This window comes from Rhincodon typus, chromosome 21, assembly GCF_021869965.1.
Source record: "Rhincodon typus isolate 14 chromosome 21, sRhiTyp1.1, whole genome shotgun sequence".
NCBI classification, from domain to species: Eukaryota; Metazoa; Chordata; class Chondrichthyes; order Orectolobiformes; family Rhincodontidae; genus Rhincodon; species Rhincodon typus.
In genome coordinates this window covers 35804946-35817078 of record NC_063352.1, presented here as the reverse complement: position 1 = coordinate 35817078, position 12133 = coordinate 35804946, and the positions used below count along the sequence as shown (strand labels likewise).

The window sequence follows — 12133 nt, the reverse complement described above, 5'->3', positions numbered from 1 at the left end:
GATGTAGTAAACAAACCTAAACTGCTGTTAAATCTTTAGTCAGATTGAAGGTTTTAATTGATTAACATGTATATGTAAATCCCCGAATTCCTTTCAAGTCACTGTCCTGTGAGAACTAAAGGTTTTTTCAGTGCAAAGAAGAGGTGACATTTTAGGTCAGACAATGCATGTTAGGTGTGAGGCCTTGTTTGGAATCTGTGTGTGTCTTGGTTTGGAGTCAGACTGGTTTTATTTCTAAAGTAGGAATTTACAGTAATGCCACATTGTCTATAAATTGAACAAAATAAAATGCATCTGCTAATACAAATTCACCCCATAAATTTAAACAAGGCCTCACATCTAACATGCATTGTCTGACCTAAAATTTCACTTCTTCACACTAAAGACTTTTCGTTCACTCAGGGCAGTGACTTGAAAGGAATTCGGGGATTTACATATACATATTAATCAATTAAAACCTTCTAACTGATTAAAGATTTAACAGCGTCTTAGGTTTGTTTAATACACCCACATCAGTGGTGTGACCCTTTGATCTTTTACTTATAAATTCTGTGTTCCGTGTGCTTCTTTCTCACTTCTTCTGACGAATGGGTTACGCTCCGAAAGCTTGTGTTTTCAAGTAAACCTGCTGGTCTATAACCTGGTGTTGAGAGATTTCTGACCTGGAGCATTAAATAAAGAGGGGTATAAATCATGCTTATACAAAGTCCTGGATAGATCATACCTACAATACTACAAGCAGTTCTGGACCCATTTCATGGAAATAATTGCCTTGGAGACGTCTGTCAGCTTCACTAAAAAGGTAGAGAAAAAAAACTACTTCCACTTCTCATGTTTGGAATTCCGTCCCTCACAGGCCAGTTGTTAACTTGAAAACAATGTTTAATTACGTTAGAAAAGACATGAAGGCACATGGGACAAGTTAGGCATACAGTGTAGTGTGTAAATCAGTCATTACCTCAGGTGAATGGCAGAACAGACTCAAAAAGAAGTAAATGGTCTACAGCAGTTCCTATGAAACATCCCAATATGCTTCAAAAAGGCTCAAACAAACAAAAACTTGACACCCAGCTGCAAGGTGGTAATAGGGCAGATGACAAAATGCTTGATCAGAGGAAAGAGGGGCAAAGGCAGAGGAAAAAGGGGCAGAAAAAGGGAGGAAAAAGAAAGAATGAATTCCAGGGCATAGGATTTTAGGTACAGCAGCAAGATTGAGGGCAATCAAAAAGGTATACAAGAGGCCAGAATTAGAGGAATATAGAAAATCACGATGTTACAAGAACAACTTAGAGTTAGGGATGGGTAAGACCATGGAAGGATTTGAAAACAAGGATGAGAAGTTTAACAACGGAGGTACTTCTTGATCAGAAACTAAAAATGTAGATTAGCAAACAAATATGATGGGTCAACAATTTAAAGTAAGGAAACAGCAGAGATCTGGGTGACTTCAAAGTTAAGGGTAAAACATGAGGCCTGCCAGTACAGCATTGGAATAGTCAAAGTCTAAGTGCAATGAGGGCATCAATAATGCTTCCAGATGAGTTGAAGCAGGAGTAGAATCTTGAACATAATGGAAGCTGGCAGATTTTGTGATGGCATGCAGATGTGTTGTAAGATACTCAACACCAGATCAATTACAAAAGGATGATAGTAACCAGGATGGAACTCATGGCTAGTGAGCAGAACTTGTAGGGGGAAATTTCCTGAACATATTTGGAAAATGTAATTCTGTTAATCAAGTACTAGACATCAGATAAATAGTCTGTTAGTTTAGGATTAGTGTAGGAAATTAACTGAGGTCACGAGGAGGTTGAGCTGAATATTGCCAGCAAATGTGTGAAGACTAACCAGGTTTTTGGCTCATGTTGCCAAGGTGCATCCAATGCATCAGAAATAGGTGGCAACCAAAGAACAGATTCTCAGGATACACCAGACAATGATGACGAGCAACAGAAGTAATTGCAAGTGAGATGCTTCTCATATTAGCTAAAAATGGACCTGGTGAATGCAGCCACATACTGGAAGAGAGACTTTTGGAGGGTGATGTGATCAACTGTTTCACCAGTTGCAGATAGGCTAAGAAAATAGAGGAATAGTTTACAACACGACAGATGATCAGTTCAGTCTTGCAAAAGACTCATTTTCCTGTTAAATGGGACGAAAAAGTGCAATACTTGCTACAAAACGCAAAAATAGTGAATAGTTGCTATTACTATTTCTTCACAAGTGTTGCAAACATCACTTGTTTTGTATGCTGGAATTCAATGCACTAACAAAGAACTTGCTTTATAGAACACTCAGAACATCAGTGGGGCTTTTTTTTGAAGTGCAATTGTTTGTATGCACAAATCTACATCCAGTGTGTTTACAAACAATAGTAAAATGAATTATTCGGATGCTGGTGAGGGAGAAAGGTCAGTAGACACACTGGGAGAATCCAGTGCTCTCTTGCATTGTGTCACTGTCCCTTAGTTTGATCAGAGTTCCAAAAAACCTCCAAATGATGGAAAAGACCCTTACGTATTGCAGTGAAGCTAGTTTGCATGCTCAAGTTCTGGAACCATGAATTCTAACTCAACTTGGAGAGCATTACTAACTCAACCAAAGTATAGGAGATGGGATAAAAATCAAAACCAACCCCACTGTCATAAATGTAAAATGCATTATGGGCCGTTCTCAATCTCACCTGTTATGATGATCAATAAAGTTTACCTGTGCAGCATCCTCCTTAGTACATGAAAAACAGCTGGTTTCAGAACAAGGAGTATAGACCATATGAATAGGTGTAGGCCACTTGGTCCTTCAAGCCTGTTTTGCCACTCAAACTACATCATGGCTGATCTTGGCCTAACTCTACACACCTACTTTTGGCCCATAGCCCTCAATATCTTCACTGAACAAACATTTCAGATTTAAAATGAACAACTGGTGTAGCATCAACTGCCATTTTTGGAATACAGTTCCAAAATCACTACTACTGTTTTTTTACTATGTTATTACATGAGGTATTGATCCTGGAACAGCTAGATCCACAACCTTTGCTGCCCAATTATTTTATGTGGTACTACAAAACTGTAGGTGACAGTGTGAAGCTGTTCATTTTACAATACCTGTGTTAGCAAATGTTCAATAAATCCAAAACTAATCCGATTTCCCATGCTGACCCCACAATCTCGCGTAATTTCCAGCTTCAAATACTATTCAAATTGCCTTAACTCCACTAAGTATCTCTACTGGAATTAATTTCGTCTTATACACAGTAAGAATATTTTATCTCAGATGAAATATACAAAACTTCACAGCATAGGAAGCCATTCAGCCCAATCATTCTTGTGCCAGTGCTAGCTTCTCAAAAACTACGCTCACTAAGCCCACTTCCTTGTTCTTTTCTTGTATCCTTTTATAGTCTTAATTTTAAAGCACTTAATTTCATATGAAGCTAATAATCATTGATACTTTAAAATGAATTATCTTTGTCCTAATAACTCATTAGGGAATACAATATCTTGCCTCTTTGCTCTTCTGATAAGCCTGGTCTGACTTCCCAATCCACTGGAATAATCTTTCAGTTTGCCCAGTGTTGTACTGACCTGTGAGAAGACTTAGTACTGTTGGCACCTGATCCAGCAGCAGTTTTCGGAGCTCTTCCTTCCGTGCCACACTGAGGTCCTCCCGTGGGCATGCTAACTCCTCTGAGGTAGTCTTCAACATGATCAGACCCAAAGGTGTGGTGGAAGGAGCCTGGATTAGCTACGATAGGAAAACATTTCACAGCTTGCAAAGAACCAGACAAATAGACATTGCTACAGTAGAGTTAGAATGTTCACAGGTAACTTGAAATAATTCACTTCAGCAACACTGAACTCCCTCCTCCAGATACTGCAAAAGCCAGCTTTGGTACGTAACAAACCAGGCAAACAAGCCTAAAAAGAGAGACACACTCAGCAAGTGAGCTAAGTTTCCTTCTTAAGACAAAAGTTTAATGAGTCACTTCAATAATTCGTTTCGACAGGCACCTCAAACTCATGAAAGCCAACTAACAGGAGAAATGCAAGGTGCAACCTACATCTGCCCCAATGCACCGGATAACCTCAACTTGAATGCAGTGAATTTGCAAAGCCGAATGAAACTTTGCAGTTGTCCTAGCTCCAAATCCAACACTTCTCTGGTCAGACTCAAACTGGATGTAAATAAAGCACTGCACAAGAACCTTGCTATATCTGTTTAGAAAGCTAGATGAATTTGACACTCCTGGGACTATGCTGAATTTGTCACTTGAGCTGGGAAAGGTTCAGCACATTGCAGTTACACATTGGCCCCATCTGCAGCCCTAATTGGTCAACTTTGAAATTTTCAAAAGGCTCAAATTTTGGATTTGACCAACCATTGTCTCATGTAAGCTTGAATTCAACATACAGAAATGACTCTTCAGATGTATAAAACTTTGGGCAGAAACTAACCTGGAGTACACAAGTTAGTAGGAACAGCCGATGCTGGAGTCTGGAGATAACAAGGTGTACAGCTGGATGAACACAGCAGGCCAGGCACAATCAGAGGAGCAGGAAAGCTGACGTTTCGGGTCTGGACCCTTCTTCAGAAATGGGGGAGGGGAAGGGGACTCTGAAATAAATGAGAGGTGGAGGCGATGATGGAAGGTGGACAGAGGAGCAGACAGGTGGGAGGAAAAAGTCGGACAGGTCAAGGAGGCGGGGACGAGCTGGGTTGGTCTTGGGATGAGGTCAGGGTGGGGAGATTTTGAAGCTTGTGAAATCCACATTGAGCTGCACGGCCACATCGGGAACAGGCCTCCTCTACATCAGGGAAACCAAGTGGCGGCTTGGAGACCGCTTTGTGGAACACCTATGCTCGGGTCGTTACAAACGACTACACCTCCCAGTCGCGAACCACTTCAACTCCTCCTCCCACTCCTTGGATGACATGTCCATCCTATGCCACCTCCAGTGACACAACGATGCCACCCGAAGGAACAGCACCTCATATTTTGCTTGGGAGCCATGCAGCTCAATGTGGACTTCACAAGCTTCAAAATCTCCCCACCCTGACCTCATCCCAAGACCAACCCAGCTCGTCCCCGCCTCCTTGACCTGTCCGTCTTTTTCTCCCACCTATCTGCTCCTCTGTCCACCTTCCATCATCGCCTCCACCTCTCTCTATTTCAGAGTCCCCTTCCCCTCCCTCATTTCTGAAGAAGGGTCCAGACCCGAAACGTCAGCTTTCCTGCTCCTCTGATTGTGCCTGGCCTGCTGTGTTCATCCAGCTCTACACCTTGTTATCTCTGGAGTACACCAGGCTCTGTTTCGGATGCCACTCCTCTGGAAATGCACACTGCTTTTCAAGATGTAGAACGAGACAAGGACTTAAAGAATTAACTATAAAGTCAAGATGCAAAAAAATCTGATTTGTACTGCCTCGCATTTAAAACGCTGAGGTGTAGTTAACCAGCACACTGACAATGGTTAACAATTTAATAGGATGGATAGAGAAACTAAAACAGACCTGCAGGAAGAGCTCAGCAGGTCTGGCAGCATCTGTGAAGGAAAAAGCAGTTGTTAACGTTTTGGTTCCCGTGACCCTTCCTCAGAACTGATGGTGGCTGCGTAAACAGGGAGGTGGGTGGGGTAGGGAGTAAACAATAGGATAGAGCCCAAAGAGAGAGAAAGACAGTTGGTTAGACAAAGGAGTTGCTGACGATCGGGCTGGGAGGGTAAGTAGTTGTTAAATGGGGACAGTTAGTGACTAACAATAGGTAGTGTGTAATGGCAGGTGAAGTGATAAAAAGGCCTGGTGTGTGGGGTAGGGGGTTAGGACATGGGAGAGTTTAGGCCCTAAAAATTATTGAACTCAATATTGAGTCCGGAGGGCTGTAGGGTCCCCAAGCGGAAAATGAGATGTTGTTCCTCCAGCTTGCATTGGGCTTCACTGGAACACTGCAGCAAGCCAGAGACAGAGATGCTGGCCAGGGAGCAGGGTGGTGTGTTAAAGTGGCAGGCAACAGGTAGATTAGGGTCTTTTTTGCAGGCAGAACGTAGATGTTCCGCGAAGTGGTCGCCAAGTCTACAAACCCACCGACTCCTACAGCTGCCTGGACTATACATCTTCACTCCCCACTTCCCGTAAAGACGCCATCCCATTCTCTCAGTTCCTCCGTCTCTGTCGCATATGTTCAGAGGAGGCCAACTTCAACAAGGGAGCCTCCAAGATGTCCACCTTCTTCCTCAACCAAGGATTCCCCAGCACTGTTATCAAAAGGGTCCTCAACCAGGTCCGACCCATCTCCTGCACTTCTGCTCTCACCCCTTCTCTTCCCTCCTGCAACAGCGATAGGGTTTCCCTCATCTTCACCTACCATCCCACCAGCATCCACATCCAGAAGATCATCAGACACCATTTCCAGCGAGATGCTACCACCACACACGTTCCCCCTCCCCTCCCTTGTCCGCCTTCTGTGGGGACCGTTCCCTCTCCAGGACACCCTGATCTACACTTCCTTCAACCCCAACACTGTCCCACAGCACCTTCCCCTGCAACCGGCAAAGGTGCAACACCTGCCCATTTACCTTCTCCCTCCCCAGTATCCAAGGGCCCAAACAGCTTCCAGGTGAATCAACACTTCACCTGCACTTCCCAGAATCTAGTCTACTGCATTCGCTGCTCACAATGCAGTCTCCTCTATATTGGGGAAATGAAGCGTAGACTGGCTGACCACTTAGCAGAACATCTACATTCTGCGCGCAAAAAAAGACCGAGTTCCCTGTTGCCTGCCACTTTAACACCACCCTGTTCCCTGGCCAACATCTGTCTCTGGCTTGCTGCAGTGTTCCAGTGAAGCTCAACACAAGCTGGAAGAACAACACCTCATTTCCGCGTGGAGACCGTGCACCCCTCCAGACTCAATAGAGTTCAATAATTTTAGGGCTTAAACTCTCCCATGTCCCAGCTCCCAACCCCACACACCAGGCCTTGTTGTCACATAGCCTGCCATTACACTACCTGTTGTTAGTCACTAATAATCCCCATTAACAACTATTCACCCTCCCAGCCTGATCATTATCAACTCCTTCCTTTGTCTGTCCAACTGCTCTTCTCTCCCCCTCTCTTCGGGTTCTATCCTATCATTTACTTCCTACCCCACCCCCCTCCTATTTTCTGCATATAAACCGACATTTTCCCAGCCACCATCAGTTATGAGGAAGGGTCACCAGACTCGAAACGTTAACTTTTTCCTTCACAGATGCTGCCAGACCTGCTCAGCTTTACCTGCAACTTCTGCTTTTGTTCCTGATTTACAGCATCTGCAGTTCTCTTGGTTTTTAAATTTCCTCAGATTGGGAAATATATGTCAAGGTGGTATAATGTAAAATTAGAGTTGAGTCACTTGAGAGAGAAATGTATAAGTATTTTTCCACAAAAGGGTACCGACCTACACAAAGTGCATGTATTTACAGGATACCAGGAAAGGAATCTGGGTTTATTTCAAAGACCAGTTTTACTCTCATGGGAAATTATATTGATGGATTGTAGGTTACCTAATGGTATGTATGTACATACAGTATCAATACAATTTATACTTAACTTGCCTACATTACCTGTAATGTGCTGGTGAAAAAATCATGGTAAAACATTGGCCAATCCTGCCTCCCGATATCCACAATTACTTTACACAGCTTGTTGCGGATGAAATATGGCATTGTCTTGTGGTGTGCCAGCAGAAGCTTGGGTAAGCAGCTTCGAATCTCCATCTTATCTTGAGATGGGACTCCCAGCCACATCTTATTAATCAAATTCTGTTGAGAGAAAGCAGGCATTATTTTCATAAAGTTAATACAAACAATTGGTCAACTGGGGCGCACTGAATCAAGTAAATCACTCGCTGCAACTAAAATGAATCAACTACTTCATATTGGGCTGGAGACATTAACAGATACCATTTGCAAATTTTTACACATCCTTGTAGTAGAAAGAAACCACAACAATGCCCTATGATTAAAGCACTCTCTCCACACCACCTTGGAACTCATTTTATAATAAGTTGGTTCACAAATGATATCCAACGCTAATTAGAAACAATGACTGTATTAATTATGGCTAAGAACAGGACTCCAAGCCCAAGTCACACCAACACTCAACACCCAGAGTTTGAGAACTGTGCTTTTGGAAACAGAAACAGTGAAGCCAGTGCTTTCATTCTGCATTCCTGACTTACCTCAAACACCGTCAAACTGTACATCATGACGTACTCATTACGAGTGTTGGATAAGAAGTAAATACAATGTTGCCATGCTCCAATCTGCTGTGCAAAGTTATTTAACAGCTCCTCTGTGGAACAACAGAATTCACAATGAGGTAGGCTTCCAAAACACATCCCAATCATAATGCCTATCCATAAATATAACTAAGAACAAAGTATATTTGTTTAAGATCTCATTAACTGTTAGGATTTGAATAAGAATATTCATGACATTCTAAATAAAACAAAAAAACAAAAACTTGAAAGTTAGATGAAAGCGATGCTTTAGAAAAATAAATATAGTTACAGATGGAGGATGGCGTGCATGAGGCAGTAGGGGGTGGAATCATTATGAATTGGCACTAGACCAGTTGGTCTCCATGACGACAAGTTTTGGGGGAAAAAATTTGGATCTCATATCAAAACAGCAAGGTGATAAATATCACAGCAACATCAAATGGAAAAGGGCTTCCATTCCCTGCGCATCAAGTTCTTGATCTCAAAATGGCCACAAGAGCTGTAGTAGCAAACAGAAGGGACTTCAAGACAGGAGGAAGAGGATATAAATAATTTAGTAACATCTCCACAAAGCAAGGAAAGAGTCACGTCAGAGCTCCACAGCAACATAGTAATTCATCTAAAGAAATGCAACAGCTTGATATAATAGTCAAATCTAATCACCTACCAATCTCCCTTTTCCGCTGATTTGTGGTACAACTGTGGAAAAACTCTGTCATAAGACTCTCCAGTGCACGCAGCGAGGCCTCTTCAGATGCCTGTGAAAACAGGGAAGCCGCATTAACAAACAAACTGATATGGACTGAAATATTGCTATATATTTGCATATGATTATTGACCAATTAGCAGATCTGGAACCTAACAGCATCTGAAACTCAGGATTCCTTCTATTGTAGAGTGGGAGTCCATATGAAAGAGGAAGGAGATTGTAGCACAAATGGTCAGGAGCAACATATTTCCAAAAACTGACTGCATGTACTCAGCTCAATTTCTCAAGAATTAGGTTTGGCTCTCAGATTGGCTCCAGCTCAAGCCCATTCTTTTCCATAGAGTAACTATGGAGCCCCTGACTTAGCTCAATAGGTTACATCTAGCTTTCAAATACAAGTTTCAATCAAATTTAGCTTCATTTTATTATTGAGAAAAGACATGGGGCATATTCAGAGCTTTAAAACAAGCTCCTCAAAAATTTACTCTTCCGTTTTAATTCCCATTAGATATTCCTGCAATTTAGATACTATCCTTTAAAAAATTCAAGGGATATGGGTGCCCATTGACAAGGCCAATATTTGTTGCATTTATCTTTTAACATCCAATTAAAATTTGTTAATGGAGACAGCATAATACAAAGAAAGATTTTTAGCAGAGAATCCCTACATCTTTACATAATGAAAGTAAATTTGTTCTAGAAACTCTCTCCTCCTGTTGCAGTAAACTCAATTCTAAGGAATAATCCATTAAAAGAAATAATTACAAAGCACAGAATCATAGAAATCCTACAGTGCAGACATTGAGCCATATGGCCCAGTGAGTCTGCACCAACCCACACAGCATCCCACTGAGACACATCCCCTCCCACCCCATATCCCTGTAACCCACATTTACTATGGCTGACCCACCTAACCTATAGATCCTGCATACAACGGGACAATTTACCATAACAATGCAACTAACCAGCACATCTTTGGACTATAGAAGAAACCAGAGCTCCCGGCAGAAACCCACACTGATACAGGAAGAACGTGCAAACTCCACACAGGCAGTTACCCAAGACTAGAATTGAACCCAGGTCCCTGGAGCTGTAAGGCAGCAGTGCTAACCACTGAGCACCATGCCATCCTTTTTAATTAATTTAAGCACTTAAACTTATTCTGCCCTCCACCACAATCATGATTAATATTAATGCAACCTATTCAGGCTTGTTTGAGTAGGAGAGAGAAAAGAGTAAAAGGAATTCACAAAATTGAATGTTTCAGCTACATTTAGGGAGAGGGATTCATGTAAAATCATCTGAAAATTACTAAATTTGCAATTGCAGAAACTCCTCTGGAATTTGAGGCTTCATAACATTTGCCATACGTTACAACAATGGAATGCACAACATCTTACCAAAATAAAAATCCTTAAAATGGAATTAAAAACTTCACATTTAATGTTCCATTTTCTTTTGCACATTAAAGGGGGTAACAGTTTCACCTCCCAACTACATTGATGCCATGAAGCAAAGAAAATAGGGACACACTTCGGATCAGACTGAAATGGTGTGGGCCACCAGCTCAGCTATTAAAAGCATTCATTGGCAAGTATGGAATTTTCCAAGTCACTTGGCTGTGGCAATGCAAGCTGAAACAAAAATCTTATTTTTGTACTGTAGCTACATAATCTACAGCCGCAAACCCCAACCCATATAAACTAGAGGGGCCCCACAACCAGATTTGGTGAGAATACAGTCTCACTTAGAAGTAATGTTTCAATTAATAAAAGCAGACCCATATGCCCAGTATGTCCAAACTTCCACTTACATCAAGTGATTGACAAGAATAAAGACAACAGTATGGAGGAAGAAGAAAAACACAAAAAGTCAGCTTTTAACAGTAGAAAGATCAAATAGTTTTGAAATACATTCCAAAAAGAGCAAGACAAAAAGTGAAAGAAAAAAATCAATAACTGGAATCAAAAGAAGCAAAAAAAAAAAAGGGGCATTGGCTGGAACATATAGCTCAAGATTACTACTGATTTCAACTGGATTAAGACTAAAGGACAGAATTACCAATGCAGAGGAGGGTACTGAAGTAGATATGCAAGATGAAAACCAGCAGGGCAAAGTTTAGGCAGAGGTGTTGGATGTGAAGGATTTTGAAACAGGACTGTAGCCAGAGTTCTGGACCAATTACTATTTGTGAAGGACAGGGGGCAGGCCAGCAAGAAAAGTATTGTCAGCATGTTTACATATGTAAGGACTGACGAAAGATTGGAAACTAAATAGCTATGAGCATCATATGATTAGGAACTGTGTTGTGTTGGCAAATGTAATGTATGGTCTCAGATCTGGATTGCACAGCTCAAATTCAAAGTCTAGAAGTCACAGAATAAGCCGTTGCAGCAACTTCTAACGTAATCTCTTTACATTGAAGGCACAGTTCAGAAATAGGTCGTGTGGCCCAAGTGGTCTATACTGACTTCACTGCTCCACCCGAACCTCTTCCCACCGTACTTAATAGAAAGACAAAAATATACAGGAAGTAAATAGCTCGTCATAGAAGTTAAGTTTGAGATCTAAGTGTAGTCAAACAATCAGTAATAGAGAAATAAAGTAACATTGTGGCAGGATGCTGATAGCGTACAATTATTATTTTCACAAGCACAGGCTTTAAAGATCTTTAATATTCTTGGAGTTGAAAAAAGGATTAAACATTCTGTAATCAGTCAAAATTCCCAACTCTGACCTTGTTATTGATTAAGTAAACGATGGTTGCCCTTAAAAGCTTTTGCAGCGATGCTTGAGGGTTGAGAGATGATTGGTTGTCAACTGCAGCCATTTTCTTTGGGGAGCCACACTTAGCAAATATGGATCAAACACACCCGAGCAACTTTCTACACTGTCAGGTAAATACTAGTAACGTAATGAGGTGTAGCTAGTTCTGGTGGGCAAGTCTTTGTTATTAATGTTGGAATATTGTCAGGATGCATAGTCTTTGCAGTATCCACCCCCTTCAGCAGGTCTTTTTATCACAGAATGAATCAGAATATCCAAAGACTGGCCTCTGTTTTGGGATATCAGGAGCATGATCCTCTACTTCAAACTTATGGCTGGATTTGGTTGCAGTTGCTTCTGTCATGCCTTTTTTCTCATTGTGCTTTCGTCAT

General features: G+C 41.6%; 1 protein-coding gene across 2 annotated transcripts in view; it reads right to left on the bottom strand.

Annotated features, from left to right (window-relative positions):
• Nucleotides 1–12133, bottom strand: part of xpo6 (exportin 6) — a 109058-nt gene that overhangs the window by 73318 nt on the left and 23607 nt on the right. For both annotated transcript variants that reach the window (XM_020528600.2, XM_048609561.1), the window contains exons 2-5: nucleotides 8934–9024; nucleotides 8225–8337; nucleotides 7608–7805; nucleotides 3591–3750 (exon numbers count right to left, since the gene is read on the bottom strand). In XM_020528600.2, coding sequence (XP_020384189.2) covers nucleotides 3591–3750; nucleotides 7608–7805; nucleotides 8225–8337; nucleotides 8934–9024 — 562 coding nt within the window. The remainder of the gene's footprint in view (nucleotides 1–3590; nucleotides 3751–7607; nucleotides 7806–8224; nucleotides 8338–8933; nucleotides 9025–12133) is intronic.